General features: G+C 35.4%; 1 protein-coding gene across 1 annotated transcript in view; it reads right to left on the bottom strand.

The window, feature by feature from the left end:
• Positions 1-4,379: 4,379 nt before the first annotated feature.
• LOC134530429 (coiled-coil domain-containing protein 149) overlaps positions 4,380-24,251 on the bottom strand; it is a 34,853-nt gene continuing 14,981 nt past the window's right edge. Inside the window, exons 7-11 of the mRNA XM_063365243.1 lie at positions 17,285-17,369; positions 13,084-13,228; positions 10,408-10,577; positions 9,538-9,645; positions 4,380-6,404 (exon numbers count right to left, since the gene is read on the bottom strand). Coding sequence (XP_063221313.1) covers positions 6,313-6,404; positions 9,538-9,645; positions 10,408-10,577; positions 13,084-13,228; positions 17,285-17,369 — 600 coding nt within the window. The 3' untranslated portion in view covers positions 4,380-6,312. The remainder of the gene's footprint in view (positions 6,405-9,537; positions 9,646-10,407; positions 10,578-13,083; positions 13,229-17,284; positions 17,370-24,251) is intronic.

The raw sequence follows: 24,251 nt of genomic DNA, 5'->3' as shown, positions 1-24,251 counted from the left end.
TTAAATATGTAGTTGGGCGGTATTTGCGAAAAAAAATGTTAAAAATCCGAAAATACCTTTATTGTATGCTCTTCAACTTCCTCTTTTCATTAAAAGCGGCGGAGGTAAGAAATTCCAAATACTTTAGAAGATATCGAATTTTTAAATTTCATTACAATACCAGTGCATTAATGTGGCGATTATCATTGTTTCTTGTTTACGTACGAGTATCTACTTTTTTTAAATTGGATAATGATGTCACGTGATTGTTCGTGATAGGCCAGAATTCAAACGAACCAATACGTGATTATTTAGTTCATTTATTGTTTAAAACGGTGTTTAATTACCGCCTCCAACTTAGGTGAGTTTTTAACGTTTCTAATTTTAAAGTCTTATTTGTTATTTTGATATTGTTGCGCAAGTAATAAGTAACAAAAAAATACGTGAGTTATTACTGTGCATCCTTTGTTACGGGTTTGTTAGGTAAGGTCAGGTACATAATAAATAATTTAAAACTAAAGAATAATTAAAATTAATTCACATTATTTTTAATGTCGGCTTAGTTTGAAAGTATTAATAATGTAACTGACCTGACTTAATCAACCATTTTATTAATTACGCATTGACGATTCGCATATTCACTAACACACAGCAAAATAACAAAAATGGCGTCGCTCGAATGGTTCCACAGGTCCTGTATTACAAAATTAAAAAATTCTATATCTCCTAAAGTATTTGGAATTTCTTATCTCCGCCGCTTTTAATGAAAAGAGGACGTTGAAGAGCATAAAATAAAGGTATTTTCGGATTTTTAACATTTTTTTTTCGCAAATACCGCCCAACTACATATTTACCCAAGTTAGTAACACTTTTCTGGCACTACGAACCGAGTCAAGTATCGGTTAAAGTTTATGGCTAACCAACATGTGTTTTGTAATTAGAGGCATTATTTTTAGGGGTGTGCGGGATCCCGATGCTTCGGGAAAAAAGTCTTCCCGAAATGCGGGGCGGGAATTTTATTACTCCCGAATTTTTCGGGAAATTGTTTAAAAATTTACAAATGTTTACTAATCATGTGAAAATATTTTCTATCAATTCAAACTGTTTTTACAATGATTTTTTTAATGGATTCATACATTTTTGAAGGGTTTCTGTACTATTTAAACGCAAAAACATCTTTTTAACGTATGCCGATCGTAGCGACAGTTGTGGTGTGCAGTGAATTATGATAATCGTTTACACATACATATCTAATTGGAATATAAAACACGTACATGGAGTACCTTAAATATTGTATGCGTTCATAAATATATTTCTTCAAGGGTACAAATACGTGAATAGTCAGTTATATAACGTTTTTGCCATCACCATCGAATACTTAACCTAACACCACTGTGTCCTTAGACACAAACAAAACACATGCGCAATCCAACCTTTTCGCCAAAGATTTAAGAAATACTAGACTTGCGTTACATAACGAAGCGTAACCGTTCTCATTACTTGATAGCAGTGGCGATATAGAGAACTTTGAAAAATACGAAATCACGTAGTTTTACACCACTGCTCACGAGTATCTAAACATCTATGATTTTGCTTTGGGAGAAAAAAATAATAGTTGTTTACTGTTTAGTTTGGCGGGCTTTGTCGGCTGACGTTACATTATTAATAGAGGTGTAAAAGTAACGAAAAAATGTGTACCCGTATGTATTCGTTACTATAACAATTAGTACTCGTTACTTTCGTATCGTTACTCGTTACTTCTGATACCGCATGACATGGCACATGCTATGTTATGTAACAGCATCGAATCGAGTCGTATTTTGTACGCGTACAGTATGACGTCGCGTAAATAAAAATAAATCGAATATAAACAATTAAAAATATTTTATAATTAACAGCTTTTGATAACCAAGAAACAATTAACTCTCATTAGAGCGGCTTTATTATAATATATCTTTTAAGATAAGAACATAAAACGTGAAAATACGTGATTATGAAAAACAAAAACATACATATTTATAATTTGTAAAAAATACTTTCTTACGTTGTTTCTGTTCGAATCTAAAACTTTGTCTACACACACAATACCTTTAATAAACAGTAAAAAACTTGGACGACGAATTTCCAAATTATACTTTTATTAATAAACAAACATCATTCTTTGAAACGAATACGCGCGCGCATGCGTGAAACATACGAAAGATGCGAGTAACGAAATACATTTGTGTGTAACGTTTCGTTACTCGTTACTAGATGCCGCACCCGTTACTCAGTAACGAATACATACGGTTTGCTACAGCTCTAATTATTAAGGCTTGTGCAAAGTATCTGTTCCTATTTTCGATGCCGTTGTATATCAAAACAAACTAGCAGCCTACAAATAATGGATGTCGCAACTGATCAGCTTGTTACTTCTAAACTTAAAAGTGTTTGTAAGTATTTTGAACGTCTGACAGACATAAATCCCTGGCAAAGTGTCTCTCGTGTGAAATTTTTTTTTCAGATGCGAGCATTGTAGCACGTCTGGCTACAAAAAAAGAATTTGAAGATGCTAAAAAATATGAAGTCGCCGCTGAAAAAAGGGCAAGTGAAGCAGACAAAAGAAATAGCAGCAAAAAAAAAAACTAACTTTGCGAGAAACGTTTAAATGGCCATCTTCTCATATTATAATTAAAAATTTGCTTTTTTTTTTTTTTAATTTTCCCGATCCCGTCCCGTTTCCCGCGGGAATAATTTATTTTTCCCGAAAATTTCCCGCAGTACAAAAACCTATTCCCGCACACCCCTAATTATTTTCTATCAAGCAGAATAAATTTTAAATTCAAATTCTAAGTTATACATTAAACATTTCTGTAAGTGTGTATTTTTATGTGTCTATGTGGTTTGTCTCATATAAAAACTATATCACTTAAGTATGTACAATGCAGAAAAGAAATTGTTGCCATAAAAAACTTAACTTAAGAATCTCGAAACTCAGCAATAAATTATCACTACCATCAATATTATGTTATATCCTGTAATGAAACTAATGTTTAAGAATCACATATAAACACAGCAGAGAAATTACATATCACTAAACACGTTATCCAGAACACCTGTAATTAAAAAGCATACATTAGCACATTTACCCTGAGCATATATTCAAATGCTGTATTTTTTTATGGTTACAGGTGTTAACAAAAAGTCATGACAACAACCTACGTAGAGTTGAATTTCTACTCAAGCTTTTTAAAATGCATTCTAATTATTGACAATTATGTTTCCTAACCTAACCAAAATTTACCAAACCTAATTTCATGTAAATAAACCTCATTTGGGTTGGGTTAGGTTACATTATGTTGGTTGAGGATAGGTTATGTTAGGTTAGTATCTGTGTACATGCCCTTACATTTAAAATGTTTTGCTTGTGGGACATTACCTAATATATAAACGAAAATATAAGAACGTGTCTGTTTGTAATTTGCCCGACATTCAAAACAAGAAAGCTGCGAGGAAGGTACTTTTACACTATTTTACAAACACGCCCCAACCTAACGGAACGTTTTCACGCACATACTTTCATAACGTGTTAATTAGTCACTCACTTTTTCACGGTCGTGACGCCGAGATCTAGAAGAAATGCTGTCATTTCTGCGACATCACCCTGTTCCAGTTGACCTGTATTTATTAACATCGTAACTCTTCGTGCCACGTTGATAATATCGTGCTGTCTCCTTCTTTACATTCATTTTAATAACCTAACAAACCGTAATAACTAACACAAAGTTACATTGTAAAAGCAATAGTTCACTACAAGTTACAATTAAGACAACCCTTTAAAATTAGAAAATTAATTAGTACACAAATACACGGGATGTTTTCGGAAAATCAGAAGTCGTTTTGAGCAAACAAAAACAAGCGTTCAACATGGCTCGGGCCGACACACAGTTACGTAGGTGATTCATCCGCAACAGCTTGCAACGTCATCTGTAATCAAAATAACTTAACTTTCGTATATATTAAACAATATTACTCCAGGATCTGGAAGTAAACATATGTGAAACATTTTCAGCAATATTTATCGTTATTTCAGCTGTTCAAAATTACATACTAAGGAACTATTTCTTCAAGTGTGTAGCCAACATACCGATAAATATCGTTGCCACGCGTGTTTAAAAACTTACATATAAAATTAACAAATACAAATTATTTCAGTATTCATATACACGTACGGAAACGTAATAGCTTGATAAATTATGTCGTCCTATTTTGTTTATTTATTTGTCAAACAAATTGCACAATAGTAAACCAAATATTCTTAGTTCCATTTTTCAACAGTTCTTCCCAAAAGTACGAACTTACCGTGCGGCGACTTTTTTTTTTATAGCATAGGTAGTTAACGTAAAAGCAAAGATAATATATATTAAAAAATATTTTACTTTTGCAACAGAAATCACAGACAATCATGTTATTTTACAGTATTTAAGATATTCAGTTTCTTACCTTAAAATGTGCTAAGGTACAAACAAACAAACTACACTCACTTGTAACTAAATTGACTCACCCCTCCAGTGCGCACAAAAAGGTGTATTTTTTAAAAAATGGTTTTTCTGATTTTCACAAAACATTTTATTATTGACAGCCTAATCTTTTATATTTACAATAACTCCTTTATCATAAATATCTGTACAATATTTTTCAAATTAACATGATCTAAACGTAAGCATAGCAAAATGATGCGCTGTGTCTGCAACCACGAGTTGCGTTTTGCAATCGCCTATATATGTAATCCTACTTTGACAGATATATCTCATCAGTCGCTTATCAGACATTGATCTCAACACATCACTGCAAGTTTCAATCATTGTTTTGGCAAAACCATAGATACTATACCAGAAGAAGCCTCACAAGTTGTTGCTTTGTTGCAAGACGGCTGCAGTCAATGAGAAGTTGCTCATCAACAGACCTTAAGCCAATCTGCTGTCTCAAGATTATACACAAGGTTTCAGGAAACTGGCACCTTCACTCGAAAACCACAAACCTGCCGGCACCGGTGCACATCTGAGAGGGAGGATTGCTTTTATCGCCTCAACTTCACTGCAAAATCGCCATATGACAGGTGTCAATGTGCAAAAGGAGCTGAGAAAAGTTCAAGGAGTAGCTGTTAGTCAATGGACAGTCAGAAGACGCTTGAAGAAAGCCAACCTTATTCCAACATGGCCCTTTACGTCACCGCCAAGCACAACTCGAATTTGCTCGGGAACATGTCAATTGCAGCATCAAGCAAAACCGGTCTGTCCTGTTCACTGATGACATGAGAACAAAACGTGTCTCCATGGTAGTGATAGAAAAGGCCAGGTCTAACAGCATCCAGGAGAGTGATTTTCATGGTACTGTTTTGCTGAAACAGTCTTATACGATGGTGGTTCATTCATGTGGGCTGGCATATCCCTTAAGGGAAAAACAGATCTTGTTTTAATACCTGGTGGAGGCCGGAAGGGGGTCTGACTGCAGAACGATACATCGAGGACATTCTGGATCATGTTGATGCATTATAATACCCAGTGTCATAGAGAGTGTACCACTCGGCAATTCATGGAGGAGGTTGGTCTTAAGACAATGGAGTGGCCAGCCCTCAGTCACGACATGAATCCGATTGAGCACTTATGCAATGAGCAGCTCAACTGGAGGGTCCGAGCAGAAATCAGACTCCATCTAACGTCAACAAGCTCAAGATTGCACTGGAGGAGTGGAGTGGGATCCCCCAAGACTTTGTCAAAACCTTAATACGGTAAGGTCTGAGGAACCGCATGCGAGCCGTTGTTAAGCCAAGGGGAGGTAATACCAAGTATTGATCAATAAAGTTTTGTTTGTTGTGCTTGAATGTTTTATTGTAATTTGATTATAAATATCCTCAATTGGTTTTCCATATTACTGCATTTTGCATGCAATTTTATTCTAAATGCATTATAAATAAAAATACTGTAGAAATGTTCATGATAATGGTGTCATTGTAAAGTCAAAACATTAGACTTTCAAAAATACGTAAATTGTTTTGTGAAAATCTGAAAAATCTTTTTTTTTTAAATAGGCCTTTATGTGCACACTGGAGGGGTGAGTAGATTTAGTTACACATGAGTGTAGTAAATACATATATTCAAACTAATTTGTGAGAAATCTGGTAATAACAAAGTTTGTTTCATCAAAATTTCATCTTGATCTTGCTTTCAAGTTATCAAACTTGAACAATGAAATATTAAGAAGTAAGATACAGGCTATATTAGCAGACACGGGACAAAAACAGCAGCGATATTTGTGACAGTACAGTTGATCACGGATACAACTCCACTCTTGTTAACGGGAACTAGACAACTGCATCTCTTCCTGAAGATTCAGTAGTGCCTTCTGCACCAACTCCTGCAGTTCCGAAGGCAAGCTGTCTGCATCTAGAGCAGATAAACCAGACAATGCATCAGTCTGTCTGCATTAGTGATGTCCACATGCGCACACATCAGAGATCAGAGAGACAGCCAGGCAGAATGGTATCATGTCATCATTTTCATTATATATATAATTAAAGAAACTAAGCGATTGACTCAGGTTTGGCACTATTTTAAAGTTTTGAAATTCTCTGACATTTCCAGGTTTTCCCTGTCAAGCTACAGATTATTCCCTGACAAATTATAATGTTGCATTGATAACTAAAAATTAAATAACAGTAAAAATTTCGCTCACTCAAGAACCATAGTAAAATAATGCACTTATGGCTTCTTTCAAGTACCCTCATTTATCGCATAATCGTCGCACCCATATTTTAGGGCGTCAAAATTTGGATAAAAAAATTTCTTGCGTAAATGTCGCATGATGTTTTTGGTCCCGCTGTTAGATTCAGGGCGCTTTGTGCAGGTATCTTTTCCATATCAAACGGTGTATTTTAATGTAGAAATCTAATATTTATTCGGAAATTAAATATTTAACTTATTTAATTAATGGAAATACGAAGCTGTCTGATGTGTAAATATTCTTTTAAAGACTTTTTAAACGTTATAACCTTTATCTGTTCGTGTGTCGCCGTAGTGTACCGCTTATAAAACTGTAGCCAGCACTAGTTGGCATCATTCATGTTTGGTTATATTGCTTCCCGTATACAGTGCGCACACGTAGTCAAATATCGATATCTCGCCAATTGCATGCAACGCGCGCTATCTGTTGAGTGCCAAGTTAACTACATTTGATGGCCCGCTCTCTTTAGTGGTAAGTGTGTACTACAACGATAGTTTACGCATTAGTTCACATCACATATTCAAGTGGCTTGCGTTCAGGTCATAGATTTTTGTTTTTCTATTTAAAGTTGAAGGATTTTGTTGCATGAATTATTAATATAAATTGTTTGGCGTGCTCTTGTATACTCCACCATTTTTTTAAAATAAACGTACTTGTTTTTATGAATAACTTTACTTAACAAAAAAAATTTCTTTCTGCATAATCGTCGCACCCCAACTTTTCAAACTTGATTTTAGTATTAAATGTGCGACGATTATGCGAGAAAACACGGTATTTTTTTACCATTAATTTCAACAAAGTTGGTACATTTGTTCTTGCAAAGTTACTTGAAACTACATGATAAAATAGTATTATGAAATACCAAATGTATGTTAGTCTGGTACCACCATTTTAATAAAATGACTGGATTTAGCGCAACCTGCTAGAAAAATGTTGTGTACCATACCTATTTACCTGAAAAAGCCGCATCCTCGAATAAGCTTTGCAAAAATGACAATCTTAGCAGTGAACGTTGGTATATGATAAACTCATGAGGTATACTATGTCAAATATTTATAAGCAAACAAACATTTGTTATTTTTAAGTGTGAGTATTCGAGGTTGAATCAAATATGAACACTTTATTATTTGTATTAAAAAATTCGCACAGGTCAAGTGATTACAGTAAAGCTAAATTATATCTCCTTCAAAGAGCAACAAATTATAATACCGTATTTTATCGCATAATCGTCGCAACCATATTTTAGGCTGTCAAAATTGGGATAAAAAAACTTCTCGCGTAAACGTTGCATGATGTTTTTGATCGCGCTAGTAGATGCCAAGCGCTTTGTGTGGGTATCTTTTCCGTATAAAACGATGTATTTTAAAGTAGAAATCTAATATTTATTCGGTCATTACCACTTACTTAATAAATTAACCGGAAAAATACGAAGTTGTTTGACGTGTAAATTTTCTTATAAAGATGTTTTTAAACGTTATTTCCTTTATCTGATTGTCTGCATCGCCGCGGTGTAGGTATAATCTAAAATTTGTTTCAGTCATTACATACCACTTATTTATTTAATTAACGGAAATACAAAGTTGTCTGACGTGTAAATTTTCTTTTAAAGACTTTTTAAACGGTATTTCCTTTATCTGATTGTCTGCGTTACCGCGGCGTACCGCTTATAAAAATGTAGCCAGCGCATCATTCATGTTTGGTTATGTTGCTTCCCGTATAGAGCGCGCGCACGTAGTCGAATATTGATATCTCGACTATTGGATGCAACGCGCGCTCTCTGTCAGGTGTCGAGTTAACTACATTTGATAGCCCGTATTCTTTCGTGGCAAGTGTGTACTACGACACGTTAGTTCACGTCAGATTCAAGTGGCTTTCGTTCGCGTTGGAGTTTTGGTTTTTTTATTTAAAGTTGAAGAGAGCTTTTTGTTTAAGGAATTATTAATATAGATTGTTTGGCGTGCTCTTGTATACTCCACCTTTTTTTAAATAAATGTACTTTCCATGAACGGGTTTTGTTTTATGAATAACTTTACCTAACAAAAAATTTTTTTTACGCATAATCGTCGCACCCCTAATTTTCAAACTTGATTTTAGAATAAAATATGCGACGATTATACGAGAAAACACAGTATATATTCTTTGCCGTCTGCTGAAAACTCAGGTATGGTACGGGAAGGGACAAGGTTATATGGTGAATCACGGTGACACTGCAAAGCACGTCAACACAACATGTAACACTAAAATGCACTAAAATGCACATTAATACACCATTTAGCACCAATATGTAACTATAAGCATGGAATGAAACCAATCAGCAATTTGAAACAATTTAACTCAAATTACATCATCAGAATTACAGCATTACAGATATCAAAAATGTATCTTTTATCATGGTAAATTTATTGAATGTAATATTTAGTGTGAATTTTTTACCAAATTGTATAACCTAAGTGCATTGGTAAATTATTAACACTATGTTGTTTCATCTTGCATTTCTTACAATAGTATCACATTTTTACATAAATGATGTCACATGTTTCAAACACACGAACATTTGACAATTTGTTTAGTAGTTATGTTCAAGATATTCTTATTATTAATTATTTTACTGTATAAGTACAGCAGATGTCAATCAAAATGAGAAATATTTTAGTTTCATATTTGTTGAAAAACACACTTTTATTTAATGAATTAATATATAAAATTAAAAACAATATCACCAAAATCATATGTTTCAAAATTGAAACTGTCCTAAAAATAAAAGAGTAAAATCTTGTCCCTAGTTATATACGTTACCATTGTTAGTCACTGGTGCGTGGTTAGTAACAGCAAGCAGTTTCTGGAGAGCAGGCTCGCCTGGCACATCATTTGTCTCTGAAGATATTGCTGCTTTCTCCTTATTAGCTACAACCACACCCAAACAACTATTATAATCACATAAATATTGTTCTATTACAACCACTTTCCCAAGCTGTTATATAATTTAAAAAGTTTAGTTCCGTTACATATTCTATTCTAATACTCAATTACATAATCCAAGAGTTTTCTAGAAATTTATTGACCTCTATAAAATGTACCTTAGACCTTTTGAATGACAGATTTTTGCTAGTTAACCAGGTATGTTACTGTGAATTAAATACTCTTTTGAGCCTAGTAAATATTTTTGAATTGTTTTTGCAAATCCTAGGTCATGTTTATTATTTTGCTCTGCTAACATTTTTGCTCAGGCTCATTTTTTGGCGACTGCCTGCTCTGGTTACACAATTAAATTGCAATTTTATTCCCCACAAGTCACAAGCTCATCACAGGGGGGAAAGCTATTTTTTCCTCATAAATGTCACCAAAAATTTTTGGAGATAAAAATTTTAATTTTCAATTTTCATTACTGTAAAGATAACTTCGATTTATATGCCAGCAGTTGTTACTGGAAACTGTTAGGTTATTCATAACATGCAATAAGAATGTCATGTATAGCCAGCCCACTTTGAGCTAAATCAAAATCATGTATTTACATAATATTTCAATGCATCACATGATCTATAACCTGGTAAAATCCGGCCATCTCGTCACCTTTAGCTTACAGTGTTACAATGTATAAAAATTTGTCTGATCCACATCAGTTATTTTCCTTTCTGACCAATACCAACGTAGAGGCAGTAAACGTACCCAGAGCAGAAGACTCGCTGTCTGTGTCGGACGCGGCATCAAGGAGCTTGGAAGTGTCCCGGTCGACCTCGGAGCTGGCGTAGCCTTCCAGGAGGAGTTGCGACGGGAACACGCCCACGTGGCAGCCTTGCAGCCTCTGCTCCAACTCCGAGATACGCCCGGCCAGGATCCTGCACGCAGTGCCAGTAGCCAACACATCAGCCCCGGCCAGTGCCAGCAACAGTCCTCAGGGTTTAAACATTAACTCTAGAGATGGGTCGAGTCTTAGTTAATCATTTAAAATATTTAAATAATGCAGATGCATCTTGGATACACAATTCTTATATCAATGGATGTGTAGTAATATTTTATTTATCATATTTGATGCAAAAAAAATAAAAAAATTATGAAACTCGAACTGACTCGACCTCTTCAAAAATTTTGTGGCTCGAACTCGACTCGACTCGAAATATGAATTGCTAAACTCAGCTCGACTCGACGCCAAAAAACCTCAACTCGTCCATCTCTAATTAACTCCATTAAATACAAACATTCATTAGTGGTTACACAGAACAATGCGGCACAACGGTAAGATACTGAACTCGCTTTCTTTCCGGAGACCCGTGTTCAAATTCCAGTCAGGCCACCCTAATTTTGGTTTTCCATGGTTTCCTGACATAATAATCTGCAGAAAATTCTGGGAAGCCTACTATTCCTGCTTTGTGGTGAATGTTGCTATCTCTAATGATCTCGCTGTCAACAAATTGTTACTGTATTTACTCGTGTATGGATCGCACATTTTATGCCACATGTAGTGTGAACCTTATGCAAGTTTTTCAATTTAGGTAATATATATATATATATATATATAAATAAATATATATATATAAATACTGCACTGTGTGGTTGAATAAATGCTTCAATAATTAGCCTGTATAGGTTTTTAATAAATATGTTAAAGGCAAGAATAAATTGTTTACTTAAAATATCTCAGCAGTGCATGTAATACATGACGACCTGTGCCGTTGTGCTGCGTTTGCCCCCTGTCTGCCAGTTACCTGGCCGCCGCCAGTAAGTGACATGGCTGTCTGCCACCGTGCGGACATTCGGCAAGAGGGAAAAATATAAAAATAAACCAGCCAGAGAGTGAGATAGAGGGGAGGGGGTGAGAGCATACGTGTTCCGAGTGCGTGTGGCCATGCAGCAGTGTTTATGGTTCTCCCTCCCTCTCTCAACGTAAATATTCGTAAACTGCCACTGTACAGGTTTTTATGATGCAATTGTGTCCAAACGTTTTTGTGTGAGATTTCCCATGCTTTAAACTGCAACATTACATGACAAAACTGCTGTAAAGGACGTGCTTGTCTTTACTGAATGAACAGACAAAATAAAATTGACAAGTAATTTCTCACTTGGCGAAGGGGATGGATTAAAATAAAAAACAATATGCGAAAAGGGGAAAAAAAAGTTTAAAAAGAGTATTTTTTCTTTGTATATTTTGATGGCTAATGCAGGGGGGAGGGGAGGGGAAAGGGTCATAAAGGATGGAGAGGGGGAGAGGGAAGAGACACCGAGGGTCCACATCAGTACTACTGTGTTTCTTATGCGGCAATAAGCTGAGACACAGACCAAGCATTCTACTGGAGCATGGAACCCATATACGAGAGCGACCCTTTTGGTGAAAATGTTTGATTTTTATGCCCAAAATTATAGATGCAACCCATAAGCAGGGGCGACCCATTCAACAATTTTTTTTATCTACATCCTGCACATGTTTACATTTGTGTTGCGATGTAAAATATGTAAATGTTTTAAAACCAATCTCACAAAAAGAAAAGAAAAAGCGTTAAGAGAATAAAAACGGAGCGACTGGATTACTAACATAGTGGGTAACAGACACATTTGTAGGAACAAATATAAATATCGGTATAGAAAGTGTTTTGAGTTATTGCTGCTACAAAGAGCCCTGTGATAAGCCACGGCCCAGTGCCCGGCACGTGCTAGAGCCGCCGTGTCGGGTGCTCAGAAAAGGCAAAGCTGTAGAGTAATTCTGAACTGTTTAAGCATGACTATTAGCCAAAAAAAAGCTGGCTAAAATGTGATATATTTGATATTAATAGATAAATTTAAAGCTAAGCTGTGTCATAAATTGAGAAATCTTATTTCAAAATACACTGTAAACAAAACAAATGTCAGAAATTAATACAGTGTATTTTGAAAAAAAAATTTCTCAATTTATGAAAGAGCTTAGCTTTAAATTTATCTATTAATATCAAATATATCACATTTTAGCCTCATGAACAATGTTTTTTTTTTCTTCACTAATACTTGTTCATCATAACATTCCACGATTGCACAAGCAAGAGCTAGGAGGTGTGGAGCTCACTTGTTGGCCTTCAGAGCACCAGAAAACCCACTAGGCTCACCCCGCGTCTCGAACACGAAGCCGCGGTAGATGGCAATATGTAAACATATTAACCGGTAATATTTTTATATAATTTTCTTCTGATCAGCTTAACTACAGTCATTAATAAAAGCGGGTGTGCACGACTAATGACGCTGCCCATGTTAAAAGCAAACATTCATAATAATGTGACTTTTCCAGCCCTCAAGATATATTTAATTGTAATGAAATAATGAAATTGTTGTGGTGTGTCAAGTATTGTATATGCATTGCAAATACAAGCAAGAGCTCACTTGTTGGCCTTCTTCTGGTGGGCCAGCGCCAGCGTCTTGTCCGACAGAGCCTCGAGCAGGCCCAGGCACAGGCTCTTCATGTGGCACAGCGTGGCGGCCGTGTTGGGCAGCTGCGTGGCAGTGCCCCGCTCCAGCAGCTGCTGGACTGTCACAGATGCAGACACATCTCTCAGGCTGGTTTCACGCTCACTTATTCAGATGGCATTACATCCGATTACAGGGTGTTTTTTCCATGGTGAGTTGTCTCGTTGAATATTCGGAACTAAAACCAAGTCCATAAAACCATGAAACATTATATTCAAATAGATTATACTGAACATAATTTGGAAGCATTTACATGTAGGTTCCTAAATCATAAAAAAAAAAAATCACATAAATATTTTTAACGGTAAATAAGTAGTTTAGTGGTATTTGCGAAAAAAAAATGTTATAAATCCAAAAATACTTTTATTATATGCTCTTTCACTTCCTCTTTTCATTAAACCCGGCGGAGATAAGAAATTCCAAATAGTTTAGGAGATATCAAATTTTTAAATTTTCATCACAATACCTGTGCATTCGTGCGGCATTGACATTAGTTTCTTATTAATGAGTATGAATTTATTATTTTATTTTTTTCGCGACGTAGGTGAACGACTACATCATTTTCTACTAATGGCAAAGGAATTGTACCCGCCTCTAACTTAGGTGAGTTTTTAACGTTTCAAATTTTAATGTTTTATTTGTTATTTGGATATTGTTGCGCAAGTAATAAGTAAAAAAAAATTACGTGAGTTCCTACTGTTCATCCTTTGTCCCGGTTTGTTTGGTCGGGTCAGTTACATTATAAATACTTTAAAACTAAACAACCATTAAAATAAATTCACATAATTTTTAATGTCAGCTTAGTTTGAAAGTATTTATAATGTAACTGACCTGACCTAATCAACCATTTTAATTAATTATGCATTCACGAACACACTGCAAAATAAAACAAAATTGCGGTCGAATGATAGCACAGGTCTTGTATTGCCAAATAAGAACTGCGATATCTCCTAAAGTATTTGGAATTTCTTATCTCCGCCGGGTTTAATGAAAAGAGGAAGTGAAAGAGCATATAATAAAAGTATTTTCGGATTTTTAACATTTTTTTCGCAAATACTGCTAAACTACATATTTACCTTTTTAACAAAAACCAAACAATTACTAACCTGTGCGAATATCAGTTTAGTTGGAATCAAATTCGAATAGTAAGAATGAGAATCACAATGCACTAAATTTTTTTTTCACATATTAGACAAATAATACTTAAGTAAAATGTTGGTTTAGTCAGCTATAGTAATTATACGGAAAATGTTTGTTAAATTATTAAATAATGGTTTCTTTAATTATGCAGCTAACCTAACTTAACCCAACCTAACCTAACCTAACCTAACCTAACCAACCCACCAAATAACCAACCAACCTTTCATTTCAATCTCTATTCGCCTTATTTTCCACAACCTGCTACTCTACATATTGGGCCAGAAAATTTTCACTAACCGCAAAATACTGTGCAATCCATTGCAATCTATTTTACAAAAATTAAAAAATTGTGAATATTTTTTTTAAATAGCTGTATTTCCAAACTAGTGATTAATTGAGCTAATATTTAATATTTACACATTTAAACCCTAGATATTCAAGTGTTTTCGTTTTTAACGACAGCCAGGAAAATTTTATTTTAGTTTAGTAATATCATAAACACAATTTTTGCTAATTCAATTTTGAATCTTAAACCATTATTGACTTTTTTACATATAGTATTTTTGAGTTGCAATGTGTGTTTCGTCATAAAATTATACAGTAAGTAAGCTGCTACCGTATCACATGGAATTGGGTCAATTTTGACAATTGATTTAAATGATGCTGAAACTATGACAATCTCAATGGTGTGTCCGTGTTTAGTGGTGGTGTAGTGCATGGCTGTTAATATTTATTTTTTTCCACTTCCGGTGCATGTGACGAAAGGATACATATAATATTGTTTTTTCAAGTTTGAAATGACCAATATGCCATATTTTGAATCATTCATGGATTCATGCACTGTTTAGCGAGACTGTAGAAGAAAAAAAAAACTTTAAATACTTGTTGCATGGTAAAAAAATATATTGTACTGTATGGTTGAATATGTGCATAAATAACTAACCTATGTTGGTTTTTAATAAATTTAACTCCACGAGTAAGTATAAAGTGTTTAATCAAAATATCTAAGCAATTGCGTGAAGCTCCGTGAAAAGCGCAGTTTTGTACGTGTGCTGAATCTGCCGAGTCTGTCGCCCGACTGCTCATGGCACCGACAAGTGACGCGTCTGCTGCGCTGCAGGATGAGGGGAGGAGGGGAAAATCTAAAAATAAACCAGTTAGAGAGGGAGTAGGTGCGTGTGGGCTTGTGTGCGCATGTCATGAGGACATGTGGCAGTGTTGACGGTTCTCCCTCCCTCGCTTCGTTGTAAATATCCCGTGAACAATTAACGTGTGTAACTTGACAGGTTGTTCATGACGTAACTATGCCCAATCACTATTGTTTTTGAATGAAATTTCCCAACCTTTCAACTGAGCCTCTGCCGCCATTGTCTTATTTCTTACGTGCCAATAAGCTGAGAAAAAAAAAAACACTTCACTCTAATGAAGACAGATATGTGGTGGGACCCATATGCAGGGGCGACCCTTAATGTATATATGTTAAGATTGTTTTGCTCAAAATTAAAGGTGTGATCCGTAAGAAGGGGAGACCCTTCTGCGGGTAAATATGGATTATGGCATGTAAACACAAAACACAAATGACTTTAAAAATCATATTCCAACTTTATGCTCGTAACTAGAGGCACAGGGCTAACTATACAATAATTTTCCTCTATATTGGTTTGAATACTTCACTACAAAAAGTAACCAGTCATTGTCTTTCACACACTCAATTCTAATATGACCAGTATTTATAAAACTTTTAATTATTACATATATCATTCATAGATGGATTGACTGACACATTTTCAAGACAAAGTACTTCAATATAAAGTACATGCTGCGCATAAATATATTATTGACACTTTACAAGACATAGTGCAGAAAATATCGGTAAAAACATATTCTGTATTAGGCATGCAAACTAATAGTAATAACAGATCTGTAAAGCAACATTTTGAAAGTTTAATGCATAAATTGAAGAAAAACACAGCAGCTGCTACCTGAGCATGCAGATGTTTAATATTAATATCTATTGAAGTCATCTTTTAAGCAGGAAAGTAGATAAAGGTTAAAAGTTGTAATCACATTATTATAAAAGTTTTATGTACCCGTTACACGCACTGTGTGTGCATTACGCGATACATTGGTTACACAGGTTATCTGACGAGCTATCCGCCATGATGCCAGCTGCTGACTAACAAACCATAGACAACACGACATTCTCAGCCTTACCAACTGAGCTGACAGTACATAACAAAAAGCAACAATAAAACATTGTTCATTTGCAAAATGTTGGAGATTTTACTTTCTGCACTTTGGGTACATTCATCTTTTAATACTGTCAAGTGATAAAGCTGATAATCGTATGTAACTTAAATGACTAAACTGAAATTTGAGTGTATAAGTTAAAACTCTAAACGGGTAATTCATAGTTCATATAAACTATACTTTTGTATGCCTCTTATTCTTATACTTAGCAGACGTTATTTAACATCCATAGGCAAAATCTGGTACAGTAATTATTTTTACTTTTTGAGTGGGTCCCTAATAATATTTTGTGCCACCACTTCTGTCTTAAAAAAATCTTATTTAGCTATTGTTCCTCTCAGTTGTAAAACAACCTCTTAGGTGACCTATGGACAACTGATTCATTGAAAGTGTTCCGAAGGAAACACAAGCACACTTTCAAAATAGAACCAATTCTGAAACTTTGGTTTCAAATTATTTTATCGTTAAGGTTTTTTTTGTTTTACTGATATCAAAATTTCAATAAGTTAAATTTAAAATACTTATTTTAATTTGTAATTAATATAGACAAGTTAAAATGCAATATGTAGAGAATCTGAGACAGGCTAAATTAATATTTAAAAAAACATATATAATGAAATGACAGTAGATTGCCTTAGCTTGCTATTCGCACAGGGACTGAAACATAAGGTAACAAGTAACAACACAAGGGTGCAGAGGTGAGGAAGAGAAGCTTGCAGCGCCACACCTTGCTTGTGCGACATGACGAGCCCCGCGCTGCTGCTGGTCCCCAGCTTGACTGCCCCCTTGCTGCGCTTCTTCTCCAGCATGCTCTGCGGCAAGCAACATTCACAACCGCTCCGTCAGCACGGCGCACGAGTACAGTGCTGGAGAACCATAGGCACTAAGGTTCACGGCGCACGAGTACAGTGCTGGAGAACCATAGGCACTAAGGTTCACGGCGCACGAGTACAGTGCTGGAGAACCATAGGCACTAAGGTTCAAGGTACAAGCATGTTTCAGTCAAGCTAGTGTACACACAGCAGATCATGATAAAGAGTCAGACCATGTTCCTGGAAATTACATCATGAAATCATTTAAGTAGTGAATATATTTGTATTTCCAAATCCCACACACTCAAAAATACACATACTTTGAGTAACTGACTTACCACATTTCTGGGCATATTTTTAAATTCTTCATAAATCGATAAAAGATCACATTTTAAACCACTGGAATGCTTAGACATGAAAATGGTCTCTTTACCTACTAGGTTGTGCAAAATATATTTTTATAAGTCCAATAAACAAAACAATTTATATTGAAATAATAGTTTTTATTTAATTTAATAGGTTGGCATGTACCAAGTAAAAGGATAACTAATTAAAAAACTATACATATAACATATTGACGACAGTCGTTGTGCGAATATTCGAAATTTCCGAATTCGAGTTCGAATTTTTTGATATTCGATTCGTAAATTCGAATCGAATTCATTTTACAATAATTCGACTTGCAAAATCTGGCCCGGGTATACTTATTTAAGACATCCCCCTCCCCCGTTTTTAAAAAAAAATGTAAATGGACGATTACATCTTCCACTTACAAAAAATCATACATCGATACCCCTTATTTACGTTACCGTTATTTACGTTTTCACGTTATTTGAACAATTCTATTTCTGTCCCGTTTTAACCTCATTTGATGTAATGCAATAAATTCCCGTTGTTTACAACGCGCCTATTGCTTTACGCAGTTTACGCCGTTCGTTCTGATAAAACTGCTTACAAACTTAATTAATCCTATTACAAAGTAATCTGATGTGTAAATCATGTTTTAAAGACGTTTTTAAAAGTTAAAAACTTCATCTTTAACGTCTTTGGAGTCGCTTTATACCGCTTATAAAAACGTAAGCAGCGCCAGTTTGGTTGTGTTGATTCCTGTATTTATGTATAGAGCGCGCGCACGACGCACGTAGTCGAAAATTGATATCGATAGCTCGCAGACTGCATGCACGCGCGCTCTCTGTAAATAACCTAGTTAACCCACACGATCGTTATGAGTATAGTTACAAATCACGATCTTGTTACGGGTTTATTTTTTATACGTTGGAATAAAATGGTTTTATTGCATCACTCATTAATTTAAATTATTTAGCTTGCTTTCGCAAAGCCTACTTTTTAAATAAACGTACTTTCCATGAATAAGTTTTGTTTTTATGGATTACTTTTTTTTTTTTGCATAATAGTATTCTCCGGTCGTTGCCTACGAGATTGGGAAGGCCTTCGCATCAATGATTTCCAGGTGGAACATTGAATGTAGTTCGCACAACGCCGCTAGAGCGCAGGTGTTTACACTGTAAATTAGCACATGGCTTATGACATGAAATGTCGAATTGTTAATGAAAGAACATTTTCCTGGAGTTTATTTGTTAGCCGTGTGCAAGAAAGTGGACTTTACCGGTTATAAGTTGCGAGAAATTAATGATTTCGACTATTTTGCATGTACTTTGGTAATATAATATTCTAAAGAGTTATTTGATATAATGGTGCAAAATGATGAAAACATTGCATTATAAACGCTGTGCTAGTTCGTTTGGCTATGGATTTAATGATTTTGATGTGTAAAACTCTTTAGAATTGCTGCGCACTGTAAAAAGACATACATTTACTTATTTGTTTATATTTTAAGATGGTGTATTGATGTGTACCATTTTGCAAAAGTGATTCCTCACAGGTGACTGGCATTTCATTTCATCAGTTTCCAACAAATTGTGATTTGCGTGACAAATGGCTTAAAGTCATTTCACGACAGGAAAGTCCTGATAGCAGTGATAAATGGCAGCCTTCAGCTAGGTCAGTTGTCTGCAGCAAACATTTTAGTAATGAATGCTTTAGTATTTCTACTAAAATCAAGAGACTACTTGCGAATTCTGTTCCTACTATTTTCCCTGGGTATCCATCATACATGGTTGAAAATAAAAAACAGGCCCGTAAACTTCCCAAAAAGAGGACACACAATTGTGCATTCCCTCAACAAAGAAGTACTATTACAGAACAGTGCTGTAACTCAGACATTGCAGATAGTGATGCGAATTTTAATGCAAATTCTGTTTCAGTTCAAATTGATCTAGACAAAATCAAATGTCGATGTTCACATAAAGTGGTTGCAAAGAAATATTCGTCACACATCATTGTAAAAAAGAATAAAATAATCACCAAATTACGAGCAAAAAATAAAGAACTAGGAAGACAGTTAAAAGAAAAAAGAAAGTTTCCCATGCTGAAAAAATGTATTCCAATTTAATCGCAGCTAAAAATGATAATAGTTTGAAAGCGAAATTTATATTGGAGCAACTGCGGATGTTTGGTAAAGGAAAATTGCCATATTCAGAAGAGACATTAAAAATTTCCTCTCTTTGGGAAATGTTTTCACCGAAAGGTTACAACTTCGCAAGAGAAATGAACATATTACACTTGCCGCACAAATCCACCATAAAAAAATATGTAGGGAATTGTTCTGGTCAAACAGGAATCACTGATGAAATCATACAGAGACGATGATAACAGAATTTGAGGCACTAAGCACATATCAAGAACGGATTGGTTCACTCATTATTGATGAGATGTCAATTCAGCCCAAGTTGTTATACGATAGGCAGCTTGATCAGTTTCATGGTTGGAACGAATTATCAGACGAAAAAATGGACAATGGTGATGAATTGGCAAATATACTTCTATGTTTCATTTTTAGAGGAATTTCTGCCAAGATACAAATTCCTGTTGCATTTTTCTTTTGCAAGAATTTAGATGGCTCGCAACTGTACACAAAAACTCTGCAAGTAATAGAAGCCATTGAAAAAGTGGGATTTTGTGTGCTGAGAATTGTTACTGATAATTCCATTGTAAATGTGGCAATGTATGAGAAATTATGTGAAGGGCCTGTCACATAAGTGATAAATCATCCTACAGACAAGACAAGAAAAATATTCCTTAGCTTTGACCAGAGTCACATAATAAAAAATATCAGGACACAGTTTCTGGACAGGACATTCAGGCTAAATGGGACTCAGATAACAGGAAAACATGTGCAAACTTTATATAAGTTACATAAAAACTCTGTGTTTACCCCTGTTCGGAATTTGTCTCGGAAGATGGTATATCCTTCAAATTTGGAAAAAATGAATGTAAAACGAGCAAAACTGTTATTTTCTGAACCAGTGACTGCTGCACTTGAGACATGCAGCACACTTTCAAGTGAACACTTTCCCGACAAAGACAGTCTACAGGCAACAGTTCACTTCATGAAAATAGTGAGAAAGTGGTTTGACATTCATTATGTTTGCAACAGAACACAATCCTGTAGATCAAGGAATATGGACAAACTGCACTTCTTTTCCGTGAGTGATGAACATCTTCAGTGGCTTACACAAACATTCCTGCCTTATGTAGCTTATATTCAACAACTTGGTCGAAACCGAAACGAAACCTTTAGCTCAGAGACCTATGAAGCACTTGTAATCACTACAAAATCAACAGTTGCCTGCATAACATATTTGCTGGACAATGGTTTTCACTATGTCTTAACTAGAAACTTTTCGAGTGACGACATTGAATTGTTCTTCAGTCATCTAAGGCAACTTGGAGGTTTTAATGATGCTATGGATGCTCGGTCATGTTTGCATGCAATACAAACAACCCTACGCACTGGTATTATACGAGCATCAATGTATGCAAATGTGGAGAGTGATTCAAGCTTTTCATCTTCAAAACAATGCCATGCAAAGCCCAACTCTTCCCAGTCGACTGACGTTCTACCAAATTCTGTGCTGGAAATCCTGAATCGTCCATTGAACAGTAAGTATTGATACCCAATCTTAATTATTAGCGAGTAAAGTTGTTTTTCATTTTTACATTTGGCAAAATTTTCTTTGCAGCCTGTCCAGCAACAATGAAAACTGCATCAGTTGCCTTTGTTTGTGGCTATCACGTAAGAGTTGCCGAGGAGAACACCAACTGCATTCACTGCATCGACTTGCTAGCCACAGTATCCAGTAATTCACCGTTAAATATGCTAATCCATAATCAAGACAGAAGTGGCTTGAGATATGCTAAGGCTTCGTTTGTTTCTCTTGTGATGATCATTGTGGAATTTTGTAAAAGTGCATTAAAATTTTTGCCGAGCAAAGGTGTACGAGAATCGCTCACACAATATTGTAAGACAAGATTTATTGACACTCTTAAATGTTCGAAATGTGACAATAAGAAACTGTGCTTGTTGTTGTTGACGAAGCTGCTAAATCCATTGTTGAGCAACATTGCGATGAGATGTACAGACAAATACTACCGCGCGAAACAGTTCAACAGTAAACCTTTATGCAGAAAGTTACTGAAACTGTTAATAGTATAGGTAACTATATTTCTCGGGTCTGTGAATATTTTTTGTCGGGTAATTGTTGTAATGTTTTAAACTGCAAGAAGGAATTTTCATGGTATTCGTCACATCAACAAGAAAAAATTGGTGAGTAGAATTTGTAATTCATTATTATGATGCTTATTTTATTATATATTTTATATGTAAATGTAAAAGTACATACACATTTTTTTAAATGTAAACACCCAACTAATTCCCGCGCTAGTTTGTTTTTATGTTAAAATTTACAAATTTTGAAGATAACTCCCATATACGACAGCGTAAATCTACAGCGTAAAACCCTGCCATCTTGCGGTGTTTTTGGAACTACAGTTGTATCGACACTTTTACATGCGAAAACCGCAGCGATGCGAAGGCCTTCCCAATCTCGTAGGCAACGCTCCGGTTTTGGAATAAACAAAGCCTCTTGTAAACAAACATTTTCATTGGCTGCCGGCCGCCGCGCACATTATTCGTGCGCAAGAAATAGTCCCTTGGTTACGTACCATTTGTAAGTATTTTTACACTGCCTTTTTTATAACAATTGTTGTTATATATGTGTCAGCAAGTATTTACTTACAATTATGTTAGCAGACGCCGTGTGTACAGTGTACAATTGATGCCCGGCGCAACAGTTGTATTTCGGATTCGCGCGCGCACGGTTTTTTATGGCTGACGCCGGACAAGGGTTTGTAAAGCACAGAACGGGAACGCCTTTGAAAAGTGCACAGAAAACTATTGTGTTGAATGTTTTTAAAACATTTTCAGACAAATATCCGGGTAATTGTGTGAACGATATTGCGAGTTTAACTGCGGAATTTACGAGTGTTTCGAAGAGCAGTGTGCTTCGTGCAAGGAAAGAATTACAGGACACTGGGACATTAACAACTCCCGGGAAGAAAAGGAAACTTGAGTATCCTGTTATCAAAACTTGTGATGATTTTGTGTAGACAGCTAGCTATTAGGCGTAAAGTGCATAGTTTTTACTTCGCAAATGAACCACCTACGCTGAACAAAGTGCTACGGTGCTTCCTCTTATATTACTTCTCCGGTATTTTATTAGCACCGACTGTACTAAAGTTTGTGTGTTGCAACTAGTGCTTGGCGCGCAAGATGAATTCTGCCTATCACTTGCTGACGCGGCGCAGTGATACGACGGTGTTTGTTTATTTCAAAACTCAGCTAAGAGTGAACCCACGGTCTCACCCCTAATTATAAACTTGATTTTAGAATAAAATGTGCGATGCTTACGCGATAAAAACGGTAAATTAGTTTTTTTCTTTAGTACCACTTCCTTATGTTATGATATTGTAATTAATATTTTTATCCTTGAAAGTCAAACATGCTATATAAGGTGGCAAGTGAGAGAGTTTTCTCTACAGCATGCAACATAGTTACCAGCCGCAGAGAATTGTTTTTGCCAGGGGCTAACCCGAGGGGGGGGGGGTTAGGTGTTCAAACACCCCCCCCCCCCCCCCAGCTCCAAATCTTTAATTAATTTCTTATTGATCACTCAAACAAATTTCATATTAAAATTAATAAAAAATTTACCATTACAATATTTAAATTTTAGTACCGAAAACTGCTAAAATAGCACTATTTTACACCTTAAAATCCAAATTTTCCCGGGGGAGGACCCCCGAACCCCCGCTTTAATACGGGGGGGCCATGCTTCTTAACACCCACCATACACAAATTCTGGCTACGCCACTGGTTGTTGCCGCACCATGTCGATGAACTCACCTTTCTCCATGACAATTTGAAATGATTTGCGAAGTGATTTATGTTAGTGTAAGGAAACAGCAGTCACACCGGAAATAATAGCAAACGAGCCGAACAGTCGCATAAGCATAACACACAAGAACCGAGGTCGGAATTGCAGGGAAAATCACCACAATTTATATGTCTATTAAATAGACATACAATTTTTAATTTTTTTTTTTTAATTTTTGAGTATCTGGTTGTGATTCTTCAATATAGTCTCACTTTAATTTTAGTTACTTGATTTAAACTGTGAATTATGTGACAAGTTTTTCAATGGTGGTATGTTAAAAAATTTTATTTATTTATTTATTTATTTATTTATTTATTTGTTACATGCCACACCAACAGCACAAGGCTCCAACGGTGGGCACAACATGTAAGACATGTAAAAAAAACAAATACAGTAACAGAACAGAACAATAAATTATAAGAACAACAAAAAGTAGGACAAACAAAGACAAGACAACATAACATACAAATATCCATATGAGTGCTTAACTTCTGAAAAGTACTTAAAATAACAAAAATGTTTCATGAGA

Source organism: Bacillus rossius, chromosome 3 (assembly GCF_032445375.1).
Source record: "Bacillus rossius redtenbacheri isolate Brsri chromosome 3, Brsri_v3, whole genome shotgun sequence".
Taxonomy (NCBI): domain Eukaryota; kingdom Metazoa; phylum Arthropoda; class Insecta; order Phasmatodea; family Bacillidae; genus Bacillus; species Bacillus rossius.
The sequence above is the reverse complement of the archived record's forward strand: the minus strand, read 5'-3'. Positions and strand labels throughout refer to the sequence as shown.